General features: G+C 41.9%; 1 protein-coding gene across 4 annotated transcripts; it reads left to right on the forward strand.

The window, feature by feature from the left end:
• Positions 1-280: 280 nt before the first annotated feature.
• LOC121086950 (1-aminocyclopropane-1-carboxylate synthase-like protein 1) lies at positions 281-14,665 on the forward strand. 4 transcript variants are annotated; one of them, XR_005827485.1, is made up of 15 exons: positions 285-633; positions 763-822; positions 2,167-2,237; positions 3,052-3,121; positions 3,436-3,502; positions 5,102-5,199; positions 5,864-5,941; positions 8,632-8,732; positions 10,395-10,481; positions 11,684-11,729; positions 12,296-12,437; positions 12,525-12,667; positions 12,795-12,948; positions 13,640-13,865; positions 14,548-14,665. XR_005827485.1 is itself a non-coding variant. In XM_040591429.1 (14 exons), the coding sequence occupies exons 1-14, from the start codon at positions 343-345 to the stop codon at positions 13,807-13,809; spliced, it is 1,563 nt and encodes a 520-aa protein (XP_040447363.1). In that variant the 5' UTR covers positions 281-342; the 3' UTR covers positions 13,810-14,665. The 4 variants fall into 4 exon arrangements, 3 of the variants coding, with proteins under 3 accessions (XP_040447363.1, XP_040447364.1, XP_040447362.1); XM_040591429.1 differs by having other exon boundaries at positions 281-633; positions 12,795-12,933; positions 13,640-14,665; XM_040591428.1 differs by having other exon boundaries at positions 286-633; positions 13,640-14,665.
• Positions 14,666-19,441: the final 4,776 nt, after the last annotated feature.

A 19,441-nucleotide genomic window follows, 5' to 3' on the forward strand; every position in this document is an offset into this window, starting at 1 on the left:
AACACCCTTTTTCCCACACCCCTTTCCCCAGGATTTTCTTATTTCCTAAATGCCTAAAAGACATTTTTTATTTCTAAAAGACAAAAATGGTCTTCAATTAAAAAGCAGGGGTTTAAATATATCTGTAGGAAGTAACACTTGCAGCCAGTGTGTTGAAACTTACTTTTTTTCTACGGCCCCCGGGGGAGAACACGGCCGCGGCCTCCCACACGCGCCCGCCCCGCCCGGCCGCCCCGCCGCAGAAGCTGGTCCCGGGCGCCTCCCGGCGTGCCCCGGCGGCTGCGGAGCCGCGGGCCGCTCCCAGCGCCCTGTACGGCCGCGGAGCGGGCGGGAGGCCCCGCCATGCTGCTGCTGCCCCGCGGGGCCCGGCGGCCGCGGGGCCCCTTCCCCGCCCTCGCCGCGGGGCTGGGGGGCGGCTCCCGGCGGGGCGGGGCGGCGGGACGCTGCGGGACCCCCGCGGAGCGCGGTGGTGGGCGGCGGAGGATGAGCGGCGACCGGGTGGACGGGGCTGCCGCGGCGCCCCCGGCCCTGTCTGCCCGCGGCGCCCGCATCGCCGGCGGCGCCCCGGGGCTGCTGGACGCGGGCTTCGCCCTCTACGTGGCCGACCCGTTCGATCGGGAGCGCAACCCGCAGGTGCGGCGGGCGGCCGGGCCCGCGGCCCCGGCCTGGAAAGCTGCCGGGCGGGGGGGGGCCGGGGCGGGGGGGCCGGCCGGTGCCTGCCGCCCCCGCAGCGGCGCCCTCAGCAGCTGCCGTCTCCTCCAGGGCATCCTGAACCTGGGTACGAGCGAGAACAAGCTCTGCTTCGACCTGATAGAGGAGCGAGTGAGTGCTGCCGGCCCCCGGCCGCTTACCGGGGCGGGGCGGGCTGGGGGCGGCCGGCGGCGGGAGCCCGGGGCGGTGGCCCGGGGCTGCTGGGGCTGCACGCGTGGAAACACGCTTTGCCAAGTAATGCTTAGGTTGAAAACTTGCCGCCGGTGGAAAACCAGGATGGTTTTGGTTTTGCTTCTACTTCAGTTGCGTTTAACGGAGCGTGTGCCCCAAGCGGGGCTGGCGGTACCGGGGCGGTGCCTGCAGGGCGGAGGACACAGTTCGGCACGGCAGCCTTCGGGAAGAAGCGTGTTTGCAGAGGGGGAAGTCGCGGCCTGATGAGATGCTGGTTGTCCGATGGCAAAGCCAAAGCTTTGACTGAAAATGCGCCATCCATGGAATTCAGGCTTTGAGCAAATTTCAAGCTGTAACGTAAACATTAACACTACTTGTGCGCCACGGTACGAGGCAGTCTCGGAAACGCCACTGTGGGGAAATGGCACCTTCTTTAAAGACAGTATTTCCCCCAGAGCTGTTAATACTGGCTGATCGGCGGGAAGGCATGGGGTTCTGCCTTAGGCGTTAACCACGCGAAGCTCCAGTTGCCCGGCCAGCCCTGCAGCGTGCACTTGCCTCTTGCTTCTCCCTCCCGCTTCCATGAGGTGATGCGCAGCTGCTCCTGCCTTTGCCGTGCTTGTGGCGCAGGGTCAGGCGTGAGCTCCACGTACAGCTGGGTTAGCTGATGAGCTGGCAGTGCAGGCACGTCAGAGAGGATTTTTGTTCTTTGGAATAAATCCAAAGGAACGTCACAACGAACATAGGACTGAGCCAGTTTTCAGGGGATGCGGGGGGCACCTGCTTCAAGAGCAAGAAAGCAGCTGCTGGTAATACAGCGAGTTTTCTTCTGTAGTGGATAGAGTTGCAGTCACTTTTCTTCTGTTGGTTGAGAAGCTAATCCAAGTTGACGTGAATTATAAGCTAGTATCATAAGTATCGCAAGCATTGTTTGAGCTTTAATGTCTCTCAGAAGTGGCTGCTGAATCTCACAGGTACAGCTGGGATGCGTTTCCTCAATGTGTTATTCAGGACTTGGTTTAATATATGACAGAATAACCCAATAAGTAATTCTTTCATTATTTTCTTCCTTCCTTTTGATGATGTTTTTATGTTTTCTAGTATCTTAAAACTAAAGAAGTTTAAAGTATAACCATAATTGTAACTCACTAATTTTTATATTCTCCATTTCCTTAACATTAATGAATAATGGCGTTTTAAAAAAAATATCTTTTACTCTGCTACAGCAGAACAGAAACTCCCAAGAACACTGTGTTCTGCATTCTCTCTCTTGCATGTCACTAGTTCACAAGACCTGACATGAATTATCTGGAGCCTGATCTTTTCCAGTATTCTGATACACAAGGTACTAGAAGGTAAGAAGTTTGTTTTTCCCATTTATCACATTGCTTGTTGTCAGCCATGCCCGGGGTGAAGCTGGGTGCGGTTTCACTCTTCTGGTAAGCCCAGAGGATAGGTGTGTTACTGTTAACCTGCATGCTGGCAAGCTCTCGGATTCCTGTGCAGGAGTTGCTTTTCTGAGTTTTTGTTCGGGTTTTCTTCCCACCCTCGGTGTGCCACAAAGACCCAGAATGGCAAAGGTCAAAGATCTGGGGGCTTGTTGGCAAGCAAGAGAGCATGTATCGATGTGGAGAATGGTTCTGATGTGGTGAATCACTCCTGGAATGGTTCATTCTAGTCTTTAGTGAGGGATAATCTGAAACTCTGGGGTCTGTGAAGAGTAGAGAGGAAATATTGGCTCCCTGGAGATCTATAGGGAACTCCACCGTTGCCTTCACTCAGGCTATGAAAGCCTGTCTTGATCTAAAGAATTGTCATTGACTCAGGTTCCACTGTTTCACCCAAATTTTTGTCCAAAAAACAGATGCGACTTGGGCTCAGAGATGCTTTCTTTTCTCGTTTTTCTAGTGTACAACAGTAATAGTTGAGGCACAGTCACTGTTATTCAGGGTAGCAGATGGTTTCTGTGTGCTCCTGTCTTGCAAAATGTAGTGCGCTAGATATCTGAGGAAATTGCATTATTTAATCAAAATCTTCAAGGCTTTTGTAACAGAATGAATTATGTGTTTTTTTCTGGTTTTGGTAAGCTTCATTCTTCTGTGTGTATTTTGTGCTTTTATTTCCTGAGAATTACGTGATTGCCTATTTGACTTTAATTCTGTATTTTAGCTTCAGAGAAGAAATTGCCAAATTTCTAACTGACTATGCCAGAGCTGCAAAAGCATTGAATCCAGAACATGTAAGACAAGTGCTTTATCTCTGCATCTTATTTTTCCTAAACTGATAAAGATGAATAAATCTGAACACAAATGTCAGCAAGATCCTACAGGAGGGATATATGCAAGATTTGCAGAAGTCTTAGTGGTGTTAATTTTCCATTTGAAAAAGCGGGCAAGCTTTAACACTCAGGGACTAGTGTTATAGGTGTAGTAGGGTGGCTTTTTCATGCTGTTTTTTTGAATTTAAACTAGTGCTGATGTTTATGAATTTAAACAAGTGCTTGTATTTTTGCTAAGTATTTGACTGCTACATGAAATTATGTACTACTTTCAGATAACTGTTATGAATGGCTGTTGTTCTGTTTTTGCTACTCTGTCAACCGTATTATGTGACTCTGGTGGTGAGTAAAAACTTGATAATTTTACTTAAAAACATTTGTTTGCAGTGAATATAATCGTACTGTGACTTCTGACAGCCTGCTGTTACTCCAGCCTGCTGTTACTCTGCCTGAATGAAGCATGGCAAGGAAATCCTTGTCACTGGCAGAGTGTCTTTGAAATAATGCCACTGTTTCTAGAATGGTGGAAAACCTTTGAGGTGTCAACGGGCCCACTCTACTTTCTGGAATGCAACCTATAGTTTTTTAAAGAGTGTTACAGGAAGAGGAGAAGGGCATCAAGAGAACGCAGCGCATTTTGAAAAGTTAGGAGAAAAAGAAGTGGGAGCCATGGTGGAAGCTGGAGGGAGCAGGCACACAGGGAGGGAGGTGTACTGGGTTGAAATCTGGGACCCAGAGAAAATTTGGGTAACTGGGTAAGGAAAACACAAAGAAGTCATTTGGGACAGAAGAATGGAGCTGTAGCAAAAGGGGGATTCCTGGCCAAACAAGGGTGGTAGTGAGGAGGAAGCAGAGGAGGGAATGCAAAGCAGAAGGACTGAGGTCCCGGGAAACACTCTGCTCACAGCAGGAGCAGGCAGTAGGAGAAAAAAGAGAGCCCAGCAAGGGAAAATAGTTACCTCTCTGGTTTGGAACGAGGAAGAGCAGAGCTGGTGTGCAGTACAGCAGAGAAGGGGGAATTCAGAGACCTGCCAGGGAAGGAAGATGAGCAGGATGACTTATACAGCCTCCAGTACAGGAGGCTGTGCCACCACCCATAGCACCCTGTTACTGGCACCAAGACCCCCTGGGAGGAGGGTGAAGCGACGCAGAGTGGTGCAGTGACTTCAGCATATTGATGGTGAAACCATGTGAAACCAATGAGGGGGTTTTAGCTTTAAAGGATAACGGTACTGATGGCTCCTTGTATCCATATCTATTTTGCTATGTTCAGATTTCATTATATTTGCACAGTTTTAACAGGAACTCTTCCACTTGAAAGCTAACAGGCGCCTTTTTACCCCTTCATTAATGCAGGAAGCCCACTCCATCCCCTCTGAAACCCTGGCACGCAGGGCTTTTGCAGTATCTCCAGGAGAACACCAGCCTTCACAGGCTGAGCCTGTGAGCCAACACAACCTGGGGCTCCTTCACAGCAAAAAATATGAGGAGGGAAACAAGTTTCACGGTGCTGTAGGCTCCCTGGCTGTAAGGTAGCACCTTGGCAACCAGAAAGAAGTAGTCTGAGGTTTGCAGCAATTCTTCATGAAAAATTGATAGTAACAGAGCATTAGCAAAAGTATTGAGAGCAAAATCATTATTTGTCAATATTATTATTTGAAGAAATAAAACAAGTAGTTGATCAGGTCCATTCCCTTTTACTGAAAATACGTATGACTGTCGAATCTGCTATTGCAAACACTTACAAAGAATATTGGGAAAGAATTCAGGTTGACTGATGTATGCTGAATTTTCAGGTTTGTTTAAATATTGGTTTAGGCCACAGTGAGGGCTTTGACAGTGAGTCAGATGTCAATTTCTTAGATTGTCAATTTAGCCTATTAGAGTATAAGGAAATAATGGCTCATGAGAAATGTTCATTTCATTTTTTAATATTTTTAGATGGGTATCTTATTCCAGCTCCATACTATGGCGGTATAAATTCGAAAACATGGCTATATGGTGGAATACAGCCTGTTCACGTGCCCTTATTCAGTGAGGTAAAGCTTTAGCTATTCACGTACCTTAACAGACATTTCACAGGGAACAGTCAAAAAACCCTGGAAATGCAAACCAAATCTAAGTGAAGAGGCAGGTCCAGTCTACCGCTTTAGAGACAGCCTGTCTTTTTCTCAGACTGCAGCATGATAGGAGGCTGCTGTCATCAGATATATAGGGTTATGCTTGTTCTGCGCAGACACCGTTCTGCACCGACATGCTGAACTATTAATTTGCCAGCTCTAAGTCTGTCACTCCTACTCTGAGCAAATTTGGTTTGCAAATTTTTCAGTCACATTTTGCAAATCATTCTGTCAGAGAAAAAGTAAATGTGATCTTTCAGGTACACATGTTATTCTGTAAGTTGCTGATAGTATAATCTTGGGTAAGGGCAAGGTACGCTTAAATGCAAAACAATGAATTATATAGAAAAGACTGATCTTAGTTTCAGATTCTGAGCTGATAATAGTATTGTCGTTAGACTGCTGTTTTTCCCCCTTGAGTCTGTGCCATGAGTAACTTCTTTTGTTTAACTTTCCTATATTATAAAAGCCAGTAGCAATTGTATTTTCACGAGTTGGGACTGTTTCCTTCACTGTCTCCTTTTTAAAAATTTTTAAATATATTTTGTATCTTTCTATTCTTGCTGATTTTTTTCTTCTTTAGGTGGCTGATGAAGAAAGTCACCCTTTTCAGTTAACAGTTGAAAAATTGGAAGCTGCGTTACAGAAAGCTAAAAAGGAGGTATCAATAGCATTGATTTCTGATTTTCATGTTTTTGTAGTTACTTTGTAAGCAGCGTATGTTCTCAACATTGAAGCATTTGTACAGTTTCATCTCCGCAGATTTTCAGTCTTGTGGCTGAGGTGGTTCCAACTCTGGCAACAGGAGTGGAATTGATTTTATAATATCTGGGCACTGTAACAAAAAGCAGAGAAGCCCCCTGACTGTTTTATGAAGAACAGATCTTAACTTGTGTTTCAAGACCAAGTTCCTTTCTCTGTAGATTTTAATGGAATTTGAAGTGTTGCAAACAAGCTATTGTTCTGACCCTCAGGAGAGAGAATATGCTACTGTAACAACCCATTCCGTTAATGAAAGGAACATGTATAATGTGATTTTGAAGAGGGTTCTTCTGAATTCCAGCTAACAAGGAATTGCTAGCAGACAAAAAATTACAAATGTAATTTTTCCAGAGTTTAGGGAAGTTCATTACTTTGAAATGCTTAGCATGGTCAGTGGGTTTATTCTGATCGGGATCTCATAAATGAGGTTATTACTGCTTGTCACATACAAATCTACTTTTTTTTTCCATTCCTCTGTGTATTTGGAACTGCTTTTCTTCCCTGTGGAAGTGTTTAGTTTAGTGATTGTCCACAAAGTAGCGCTCGCCAGTCTTTCAGGCTAAAATGTTTCCTGTTCTTATTGTCTTGATAGTCATAATCCACTTGCTTAATGGAAAATTGTAAATGCACTTACACTCAACTGCGTGTACTCTTCCTTGGAAGGAGGAGGCACAGGCTGAATAGTAAAACATTTTACCGAAGATGGTAACGTAGTGGTGGTCACCAAAGATGGTGATGGTGGTAGTGATGTTTCAAAAACATGAAGTGAGATAGGCTTCTTGTGTCCTCTTCCAGAATAGAAAATTAAGTTTAATGATAAAGATAGTTAACAAGGAAGGACACATGTAAAAAAGTGGATATTTTGGATGCACACAAATGTATTTAACATTTTTTTTTATAGATATGTTGAAGCTGTCCTAGTTAGAAAATTGCTTGATCAGCACGGTGCCTATGTTTAGACACCATCTGTATGTCTGTGTCATCTGTCTGTGCCTTTGCCAGCCCATGTGAGCCCAAGTGTTCAGACACTTCTCACTTGATCCTAGCAGGAGGCAGCTAGCATCCCTGCTGCATTGTGGTGCTGTCAGGACATGAACTGGCTGGACAAGGCGCTGGGTCACAGACCAAATTAACTCTTTAGAGATCCGCATGTGTTTTGTCAAGCTTCTAGAGCTGAAACTGTCTCACCAATAATATTATAAACATCTGCTTTGGATACATGTCATATCATAAATAGCTAGAGGAGCTAGACTAGAACAACAATCGAGACACTGCCGTCCCACAGCAGCTGTTCCTGTGAACAGCATCTTCAGCATAATACACGCCAGATATCAAAGATATCTGACACCAAGTATGCTATTGTGCAAGGACTACTTGTGGAAACAACTGTTTGTGCTCAGGATTTGCATCTTCTCTTGTTTTAAGGTGATTTCTTTCTGTAACTGGAGTCAAAGGCAATACACTGAAAGTTCATTACTTATTAAGTTCTTGCTCATAGGACTCATTAATGTTCAAACAAATTACACGTGGCACAAAAAGCAAACGTCAGGGCTTCCTCATCACTGAACTTTATTTCCTGGTGTCCTTGGGAGTTGATCTTTGCAAATAATCTCCTTTGGAGGAGGCTTGGGTGGAGTGAGAATTTGCAGTGGGTAAAGTTTTCTAAAAATTAAAAATGTGGCATCAAAAAATATATAATAGTTTAATTTCAAGTTTATCCCAAACATGAAGTAATGATCAACACATTACTTCAGTCTCCTGTTGATAAGTTTAAAGTCTTGAAAGTTCCTGCTGTAGTCATTACACTGGGTGATTGTGTACACCAAAAATATATTTACTGCATATAGTTTACATTAATGTACATTAAGGATTTTTTTAGCAAATAGAAAATGGGTGACTTTCTGAAAAATACCTGTAGACTTAAAAAGACTGGTTATGTTTGTACTTGTAATCTAATTTTTGGTCATTTGGGAGTCTTCTTATTATGCGGTAGAATATTTAGCTTCTGTGGAGAGGATTTCTGTAAAGAAATTCTGGACTGTTGATAAAGTACAATAGAAAAGTAATTATTTGCTCAAGATCTCTGCGCATCTCATAGAACACCAAATAATTCCGTTTTCAGTCTTCTGCAGTTCCTATTACTTGTTTAAAGAAAGGAGCAGCATTGAAAAAGTAATTACTTGGCAGGTTATTAGATGTCAAAGTCCAGTTTCTGTTCAGCTTTCCCACGTTTATCAGCTGTAACTTTGCTCAGTCGTGGGAAATTATTTTGGAAGTATGCCTGTAAAACCAGTATTAATCGCTACAACACCGTAATCCTGCCTGTTGATATCAACGGGTGTTTCAAATGGGTGCTAACCTGATTTTCATTTACTAATAAACTATTAAGTATGGGGTTTGGGGTGGTGTTGGATAAATTATGGAACAAGGTCGGTAGCTGGAACCTTAGTCTGTATAGTAATTATAGTATGTAATTAAATAATTTTCGAAAGTGGCTTTTCACTGAAGGTTCACAAACTTCTTCCCTGCATCCTTGCTAGTCATTGGTTTGATGTTGTTGTCTGCAGCTGTTGGTTCTTCTTTTTCCAGGGCATCCGAGTCAGAGCATTGATCCTGATCAACCCCCGCAATCCATTAGGGGACATTTACCCAGCGCAGCTACTGAAAGAATGTCTGGAGTTTGCACACAGGTTTGAGCCCTGGTGCTATTTGCTGTTTCATTTTCTATTAATGCAATATAGCAGTGATGAAAAATCACCTTTGGTGATAGCCTGTTCTTTGCCCGTACATGTTCAGAGGAGGTGGGCTGATGGGCAGGGTCCCGATCATGTTTCCTGCATAGCCATCCTTTTTACTTGGCCTTTCTGGGAATACTAGAAAAAATTGCTTGAACTGGGATCCAGCAATGTCTTTCTGAATGAAATGCTGTTGGGATTTTTTTTCCTTTAGGTGTGGTTTAAACTTACAAAGCTTTTTATTTGCCTAACAATGTTTGTTAAACATCTTGATGCATGGCTCAGAAAAATGACAGCAGCTCATTGTCAGTGTTTAGCAGTAGTAGATAACATGGTCAGCGTTGTCATTTGACACATTATCAAAATAAGAAAATCTTAACATTTGATACTGTTGGAAAGAAATTGAATTGGCAAGAAATACGTCAACAGTCTGAAGTTTTGTAGCATTTGTTATACCTGCTTAGCTCAAGATGTGCAAGCAATTTGCTTTCCATCAAAGGAAGGTACTTCTGAAATACCTCATCCCCATTCCACTTTTTTTATCCTTTCCCAGCTCAGAGTTCATATTCTAAGCTCGAAGCTTGTAACCATCTCCTGAATCCCCTGGGTACTGGTGGAGAAAAAGCACTTCCTTTTGAAAAGGATCTGTATTTTTTTAGGAAAAGATACGTTCCTTCATTATTTCAGTGAGCTTCTGCCAAAGAATATCACAAAATGCTGTACACTTTGAAAGCGAACAATACTTAGTTTCTGACAATCATAAATAGAGTAGGTTGGTATTAATTGTTCATTAATTACCAAAGATTACTGGGGATAACACAACATTCCTGCATTTTGGCATGATTTTCTTTTCATGGAAAGAGCAGTGGAGGTTGGTAGAATTCAGTGTGCTACTTCCTAAATACTAAGTACTAAAATAATATCAGGGGATAAGAATTAGAAACAATAGTTTTTAGTGTAACAACTGTTCCGAAAACAGACTTAATTTTAAAATAATTTGTAGAACTCAACAATCAAATTAAATGAGGTTTTCTTAGAAGAGGATACCTGCACTACTTGGGTGTTTAAAACTGTTCTGCATTTTTTTCAGTATTTGTAAATATGTGCATGGCTTGTTGGTATCCAGTATGGTAATATGGCTTGCTGTTAACTGTGGCTTTCAGAGCGAGAGCGTATAGAGGGTTATTTTAAGTGCATGACAAGTCTTTTTTAAAATCTAACAACTGCATTTTACCTAGTCTCACTGGAGAAATCTTGCAGGGTAAAGGCGTTTATAATATGCTGCTGTGTTCATTTTAAATTTTAAGTAAGAGTTGGGTAGGACCATGCATATTCCAGAGAACCCTTGGATTCAACATGCAGTTGGATTTTGGTTTAGATATATGGAATGTTATTCCTGGTGTGAAATATGCAATATGTATACACAGAAGTTGGTGATGATGCACAAGTGCTAACAGTATACCCTGTCACCTCTTCGTGTAAAATTTATAGGGGGAATATAATAGCAAATAAGTGTGCTTATGGATACTTTGCTATGGCAGTAGTTGAGATTATACATATATATATGCAAATAAATTTATTTTAAATATGTTAATGTGACTATTTTTTTATACGTAGATATGAATTGCATGTAATAATGGATGAAATATACATGCTGTCTGTTTATGATGATACTGCCTTCACCAGTGTTCTTAGCTTAGATTGGTAAGTGTGATTTCTTAGCAGGGATCAGAGATTTTTAATCCTATCCAGCACCCATGCCATTTTTTTCAAACTTCTGGTTAGCTAGTGTAACTGGTGTAGTTCAAATTAACCCGTATCCAAGTCTTTGCAACTACGAGGCTAGTTAATACAAGATATCTTCTTCGCAGACAACTTTATATGGCAGATCTCTTGCTTCCAGCTAATGTGTATAATACGGTAATAACAATACAAATTGATAGAGCCCTTAGTCATTTTGCCACTGCTTTTTGTTGTTGTTCCCTGGCACACAGCCTGGGCGTAAGGTTCTCGCTGTAATGGTAATGAAATCGCCTAAGGTTGTGCAAGATACCTGCTAGAATGGGTTTCCTTCCTGACTAGTATGCTGTTGGGCTCCTAGTTTCCTAACGTGTGATGAGAAGAATAAATATTTCAAGAATATTTAAACCTGTTGGTATGTGACTAATAAAACTTCTTTCCCCGAAAGATTGTCTTTATATAACGGCATAAATTTCATACTGATGGGAAATTTCCAAGTCTGTCATACAACCAAGCCCAAGCGAGCCCTCACTCATAAAAGATCATGAACTATAAATGAAGCCTAAAAACCTACTCCTGTTACTGAGAAAGTTCACCCAGCTCCATTAGGCTGAAGAAGGAAATTTCCAGCCTTGGCCCTGCTTGCACAAAGTTGTACAAAGGAGAAAAACCTACCATCTTCAGTGGTACACTGACAAGGAGTGAAGGTTTTGTTTAGTTGCATCCCACTGTGTAGGTGCGTGCCCTAAAATGTTCGGTTTTCCCTTCCCTTGCCTGAAATGTAGCTTAGCTGAGTGAACAATGCTTCTCCATCAAGTACAAGAGCAGTCGTGCATCACTTGTTGAAATACTGGTTTTGTTTTAATGTGTGTGTGATCACTGACTGCGCAGTGGGAACCTGGGAATTTTAACTGGACCATTACATCTTAGTGCAGATCCTTTCTGTTCTTTTTTTGTTTTGTTTTGTAAATTTGTGCCTCAGCACACACTTAGGAGATCAGGGTCATAGGGTAATAATTTGTTAAAAGATCTCTCAAAAAAATGTCACTTTAAATACCAATTTTACCAAGAAATTACTATAATTTTACAAATTTAAACATTTTTTGTACCTTGTATAACTTGTTCTTCTATAGCAACAATTCTCATCTTCATCTTTTCTTATTCAGTTTACCAGATCCAGAACGGACACATTTTATGTGGGGTTTTAGCAAGGTAGGTCAAAATACTATGTTTGTGTTTTAAGGTATTTCTCCACAAAAATTCGTTGGGCTATTCTGACATAATTTGTGTTCTAGGTGCCAAAATAAGTTTCTCTTTGTTTATTAATTTGTTTTGTTCTTTGGTAGTGTAAAATTTCTTCAACTCTGGAGTTTAATTTGGGATCTAGTTAACAGCAACAGTTAATGCATATGTATTGAAGGCATTGAAATGTATAAGCATGTTTCAGATCTGTAGCATTTTGCCTTTTCTTCTCTTGGAGGGAACAGTCGGCTGATGAATGCTTGGAAGCAGCAGCAGGGTGTAATGGGGCCAGGACAAGCATGTTTCCAGTTGTGTGAGAAACAACCCAGTTATAGCCACTGGCCTCCATGCTGCAGGGTTTAGAAGCTGCTGCCTAGTTTTCATTGTGCTTGGGACTGCATTTGGCAATATTGAGAATTTACTCCAGAAGGTGTTTTTTTTTCTTACACATCACAGTGGCTCTAGAGTTGCTGGCTTGACAAAGCACAAACATAAACTAAAAATTGCACCTCACTCTCTTCTTCTTGACCTCCAAGGATTTTGGTATGAGTGGTATCAGAGTTGGAGTACTGTACACCACAAATCAAGACATTCGGAAAGCTGTGAATCAACTGGCTGTCTTCCATAGCTGTCCTGGACCTGTTCAGCACATTCTCAGTCAATTCCTTAGGGACAGAGGTTAGCCACACTGGAAATGTTTCCATTGAACTGTTTTACAGGTGGAAGTAAAACAATTACATTTTTCTTGTTTTCTTGCTTTGATAGATTGGCTGGATAATGTGTTTTTTCCCACCAACAAAAAGCGACTTAAAGAAGCACAGAATATTCTTGTGGATGGGCTTGCAGATGTTGGAATACCGATACTCAAAAGTTCAGCAGGACTCTATGTGTGGGCAGACTTCAGAAAAGTATGTAAGAAGTTTGAAAAGGGGTGGGAATGTAAAACTTGACACACTTCATCAAGTCCTGGAAAATACTTTCAATGAATTTATGCAGTTGTTCAACCTTTAATAGAAAATTATTTTCTTCTTTTAGTTCTTAAAATCACAGACATTTGAAGCTGAACTTGAATTATGGCAGAAGCTCCTGGATAAAAAACTCCTGATTAGTCCTGGAAAAGCTTTTTATTGTTATGAACCTGGATGGTTTAGACTGGTTTTCTCCGATTCTGTAGATAAGATTCACTTGTGTAAGTGGGTTTTCCTTCTAATACGGCATGTAGTAGCATCCAAGTTTTAAGAAACATTAACGTTACAGAGTTCAAACCTAATTATTCTCTTGTCAGCTTGTGAGGGTCATTTTTAGAATTTGTTTGAACTGAGAGATACTAGATTGGCCTAGAGCACAGGTTACAAACATATGCTGGATTATATTAAACCTCTGAAGCTTTCAGAATTTAATTTTAGAATTTATTTTTACCCTATCAGAAGTAAGGAACCAAATTTTATGTGAAAGTGTTCTTAATCTTTCAAATTATGCTTTGCAATGGAATTCCTCACCATCCCTCATTTTTATGTGGCCCGTATTAGATTTGAAAAATGTGTTCATCTCCTATGCTGTAAAATACTTAATCTTGAATGAATGCTTTACATTGTTGACAAAGTGGATGTTTGTGAAGCATATAGAGCATACAGTGTTACAGACAAATGTGGATGGAAAGGGAACTCTTGGGTCATCTAGTACAGCATCCTGCTCAAGGCAGGGCCAGTTTCTAAGTCAGAGCAGAACTAAGTCGGGACCTTGTTCAGCCAAGCTGGAGACTGTATAAAGATGGAGATTGCGTAACCTCCTCAAGGAACCCGTTCCAGTATTTCATCACTCGTGGTGAATTTTTTTCCATACGTCCAGTCACTATTTCCCTCTGTATTTCCTTTCTGCAGGTATTCAGAGACTTGAGCAAATGTTGCACAGTTACACTGCTGAACCAGTCACAAACACCGCATCTTCTACTGCAGATGCTTTATGCAATCCAGAAAAAGATTCTTCAGACAGACCTTCAAACACACCAGGAAAAGATGTCTCCCAGCTAAAAAATATACTTGTTTATTAAAATAATATATTAATTTGATGATTTGATATAATTTAGCATGCTTATGTTTACTGAAGGTGTGTATGACACCAGTATTTTTGGTTGTAGCCTTGCATAGCACTCTCGCTTCACTGTGACCTGGCATTAATAATCTGCAAGTGGACTTACTAAAGTTGAATTTTAAGGAAAATGGACCTCCTGGATATTGTGAAATTAGGCGCTGTTAAGTACAGCACTTGGTTTTACTCCATTTCAAGTGTGCTATGCGTCAGTCAGATCAGTGAGTCTTAATACATACTTGCACAGTTGTTGAATTATGAAATTCTGAAAAGACTGGTAAAATAGCTGTGCACATTACTATATATTATGGACTGTATATTTTAATCAGAATACTGAAAATACTGAATCAGGTGATACTAAAATTTTGCTAAACTTCTGTAGCTGGTAGGATGTTTTTGTATGTTCATGAAATCGCTTTAAGCATACACAGCTCTCAAAATTGTACACCTTTCTGTATACGCACCCTAAGTGAGTACTTTCTGAGAAAGCATTTAGTTTTGGCTTCTGGGCTCCCTTTCAGGTTATTTCTGTGTGCCTGTGTTCATCGGATAGCATTTTCATACATTAATCCATGGAGGTTTGCAATACATACTTATTTGACAGAGTTATATGGGGACTTTTTTTTGCTTTGTTTTTGATTGGTTGGGGTTTTTCTAAAAGTATTTGTAGAATTAATTCACTATTTGCTCCCTTGTTTAGGTTTGGTGAGAGAAAACTAGAACTGCAGAATTAACAGACTGCTGCTGTAGAGGCTCGGTAGGAGGATTGTTGCGCTGTGGCTCCCTAATAAACCTGGAATTTGAGCTCCTGATGGTAATACGGCCTTTGACCTGTTTTTTGTAGCTTTTAAACTTGGCAGCCTTGCACTGTTCAGGCTGATAACATAAATAATCTGCGGTACAGCACTTTTTAAAGCTCATAGAATCATAGAGTAGTTGAGGCTGGAAGGCACCTCTGGAGACTGTATGGTCTAACGCTGTTGCGTGGAGCAGAGTCAGCCAGAGCAGACTGACTAGGATGGGTCTGGTTGGGTTTTGAGTATCTCCAAGGATGGAGACCTCACAGCCTCTCTCAGCAGCTTGTTCTAGAGCTCATTCGCTCTCTTTTTTACTAAAAAGTTTTTTCTTACATTTGAACAGGTTTTGTGTTTCTCATTTTGTGCCCATTTCCTCTTGTCCTGTCACTGGATACCCAGAAGAGTCTGGCTCATCTTCTTCCCCCTGAGCCTTCCCTGTTCCAGGCTGAGCAGTGTCAGCTTTCCCCTGCTCCTTGTATTTCAGGTGTTGCAGTCCCGTAATCATTGTTGAGGTCCTTTGCCTTTACTTGTTCCAGTATGTCCGTGTCTGTCTTGTATTGGAGAGCCCAGAACACTGGGGCCCAGTACTCCAGGGGTGTCACACTGGTGCTGTGTAGAGGCCTGTGGTGTTTAATGGATTCATCTGATCTTGACAGGGAGAGCGAAGGGTGAAACTGCACCGACAGCAGAAAACCCTGATGAGTAACCTTCTCAGGCCTGTGAAAGCAAAGGTTGGCCATAAAGCACTACAGCCCTTCACAAAATGTGCTGACTGCACTTAGATGCACTTTACTGTAGATAAAGGGAAAGGAAAAGCACCATGGTAGGGTCTAATGACCATTGCTCTTCAGTAATGATCCCCCATGAAACACCAGCTTGTTGTTAAGAAGAATTTGAATGTTAGAAATTCTTAAGAGAAGAAATAGAAAAGACTTCAGAAAGTGTTCTGTCGTAATATAAAAATCCGTGGTGTTCCTGCCTGTGTGCTGTTGAAGGTTACGTGCAGTTTAGGTCCTTCTGCACCAAAAAGGATACAGCAGAGCTGGAAAAGTCGGTTCATTCTACTGAGGAGTCCTAGACACGCATCTCTGAAATGTGTTTCAGCAAGTAATATGGTGATTGCCTGGATCTCAATGCCAGTCTGTGAGGCATTAGAAGCTGGAGTTTGGCCATTATTGGAGGTGGGCTACTATGCAGAGTTTAGGTTTGCCCTGGTACATCTGTTCCTATGTTACTCTGAAACTCTGCTTCTGAGCATTGGGGGAAGAAAGAATGTAGAGCTCTGTAACAGAGAAGTGGGGGTTGCTGTGGGTGGCGGTGTGCCAGCACCAGCGGAAACAGCAGAACAGGAGTGGAAGGCATGGTCTGCATCGATAGCGACGGAAGCTGCGCCCAGGCAGTCTGGCCAGGGAGTGGGGCAAGCCTTGATGGTCGCACGCTGACAAGACCGTGGCATGGACAGCTTCTGCAGAGGGCCCTGCGCTCTACAAGGGGAGGACGGCAACAAGCCAGCCCATCACGTGGCATTCCTTCATGGCATTAATGTGAGTGTGTAAAACCAGTTTGTTAAGAGAGTTGTTAAACGGATTTTCCCCAGATCTTGCACTGAGTTTTGTTACACTAATTTTCTACAAGAGGCACTGTTTCTACCTCAAAGTACTGTAGTGGGTTGGTCAAAAACGTTGGTCACTAAAAGCTACGGTGAACTTGTCAGTTCCTTTTTTGACAGTCTCAACTTACTCAGGGTGGGCTGTAGGTCCTTATGAACAGGTTAAGCTTGACTTGAAAGCCTATGGAGGAAGCATGTCACAATGTACGTTCCTGTCATTATCCCACAGTATGTGTTTCTATCTATAGCCTTGCATGGATATGTTAAAGTTTCAGCATACCATTTCCACGTACCTGACAGAGGGAGCAATTAAGCCACAGACAGGCTCTGCAAACTTTGCAGGTATGAAGTAGTTGGATTCGGTTTTGTTTTGGCCAACAACAAATGCAGCATCTGCTTCCATTTCCTCCACAGTTTGTTTGAAAAGGGGACGAATCTTTTATCTTGCCTAGCAGTGGTCTGTTACTAAGCAGTTTAGAAACAAAGAGCTAAGAAAGCAGGAAGATTGAACCAGAAGTTAGTAAGATCAGCACCATGAAAAACTATTGATCTTCTTGACACAAAAGGCTTCCTTACACACTGTACAACCATCCCACTATTGGTTGTATGCAGGGGATGAACATGGGTAAGTTTTTCAGTAAGCTTTGCTACCTGATATTTGCTTATAACGTTTGATGATGTTCTGTTGAACGTGTATGTAATATTTAAATCCTTAATGCCATGACTAGTTTGTGCAGTCAAGACTTTACAGCTAGTTTATGCATCCAGCTCTGAACCAATAGGTGCACAGAGATCAAGATTTCATAGGTAAAGACCTTGTTTCTTGAGAAAGAATGACAAAGCTTTCCCTTGGCCATTCATTATACTTCCTACAGTCAATTCTTGTTTTGAAGTTAATAGTCACTAATTGTTTTGTGATATTTCAGAAGATGGGAAACACATGGACAAAACACCCAGTGCAGAACGACGACTAGTGTGAAGGATCACTATCAGTAAGATCCTGGTGGAAAAACAGTAAGTGAAGATCTCCTGGGATTCCACCTCCATGTGCAGGACATGAGAAAAAAAAAAATAAAGCTGTTCCTCTGTAAACCAGCTAAATAACGTTTTCACTCTGCTATGTCATGATGCCTTCAGGAGAGGTAACTGGAAAATTCTGTATGCAGATTCCCACAATTTTGGAAATTAGCTTCAATTTCCAAGTAGTTGGCAGATTAGGCTAACAGGTTAAAAAAATGTAAATAAGAAGGGCTACACCCTAAATGCAACAGGAGCCTGCTTGCTTTGGATGCATTGAGCAGTATGGGCTGCTGCAATGACTGCCTTGCCTCAGGCACAGCACGTTAGCAGCTCCTGGGAAAGTTTCGTGTCCTTTTGCAGGTTTGTGTGACATACAAACCATCCATATTTGCTAGTGGAGATGTTAACATCAGCAGTGAATGCCCACCTTCCTTAAAGGAAACCAGCAATTGCCTACTTTACTTGCTTTTTCAGCGATGTAGGGGAAATAAGACTATTCACAACATCCTACTAAATAAATATACATTTCCAATGTGGAAGGAAGGGAAGAGTCACCCTCTTTGCGTAAACCTCATCTTCAGCACACAGGCTCCAGAAAGCATCAGAGATGATCACAGACACAGACTTTTGAAATCTAGGCAGCATAAATCATCCTGTATACCATCACCAGTATAAAACTTACTGTTCAGCACCGTTGCTTGTCACTGTTCATCAGTCATCTTTGACAATTCATCACCTTGTGTTCTTGGCCCTCTGGGAGCTGTGAATGTAAAGAAACCTGGGTTTGAAGAGTATGCAAAGAAAGCCAAGGGGAACAGCACTGAGCACAAGCAGGGGGACATTTTTCTTCATTCACACTTAGGTAATCCTGTTGTGCTCAAGGTGTGTGCTGAAATGTGTATTTTTCAGTCTTGTAACTACTGCTTGTGCTTTTCCTAGGACAAGGGTATTAAAGCAGCTGGAGTACTATTGCTGGCTTTCACTTCCAAAGTACACGGAAATGATGCAAACTGCTTGTTCAGATAAGTGTTACAAACCAAGAGGCTGTTAACAGTACCACTTGGGACCTCTGCTGGAGTGAACCGGGTTAGTATTTTGCTACTTTTCCTACATCTTCTGGTTGTCTTGGTGGCATGAGAAGGAAATCTAATCTAATTTCTTAACCCTTTCTATTCACATCTTCCATACTGCTTTTTCTTCATTGAAGGCTGGAATTGCAATGTGAGGATAGTTAAAAAAAAAAGTGTGTATATATTTATACACTTACCCTGTGTGTTGAAAACCGCAAAGTTCCACTTACTGATTGATAGGCTTTTCATTGTCTCTCAGCCCGTTCTTCAGGTTGAAATGGTCAGTGTTGGTCTATAGCACCAAGTGCAACCATTGTAGCTTCTCTGCAAGTTCAGGGCTTGCATGTTCAGTCAGTGTGTGTTGCTGTGCTTGGTGAGGTGCAAAGTGTTGAGGAAGAAAACCGAACAGCTAGGGGCTCTTGGGCAGGGAGGGAAGGGAAAAATGATGGTCTAAGGCCAAATCTGTTAACTGGGTCCCAAGTCTGGCTTCTACTCTGTAATGGGCTCAGATCCTGCCCACCCAAGGCTGTCTGTACTGGCCCAGGTAGCTCTGGTCCTCACGTTCAGGCGTTGGAAGGAGATGCAGAGACACCAACAAAGCAGCAGAACTAAAAAGCCTTTGTTAGAATGTAAACCCCATGGGTATGCCACTACAGTGCTTATCAAAAAGTTTCTAGGCATAAATTATTAAAACCTGGAAAATTAAATAAATTCAGTTCTAGAAAATACAGCCCTTGTATTTTTCTCCTTGATCCAGCCTTCAAATACAAATCTCCACATCTTCAACAATACTCACTCAGGCAATTTAGAGGTAAAAAATTTAATACAGACCCAGTGCCTACAAATATATGACAGACAACTACCTGAGAAAAAATTATTTGCATGTATGCATCTGAAGCGAGTCATTTTTCCATTTCAATGAGTATGGCTTTTCATAACAAAGACTCCATTTCAATAATATAAAAATATGCTGAAAAAATATTGAGTATTTAATAGGCAGTCTTCAAATATATGAAATCCGAATGCTTTGTTTTCAGCAAATAAAGCTGTTACTTTTTATTTCCTATGTTTAGTTGAGCTATCAGTCACTAGAAAAGT

Source organism: Falco naumanni, chromosome 4, assembly GCF_017639655.2.
Source record: "Falco naumanni isolate bFalNau1 chromosome 4, bFalNau1.pat, whole genome shotgun sequence".
Classification (NCBI taxonomy): domain Eukaryota; kingdom Metazoa; phylum Chordata; class Aves; order Falconiformes; family Falconidae; genus Falco; species Falco naumanni.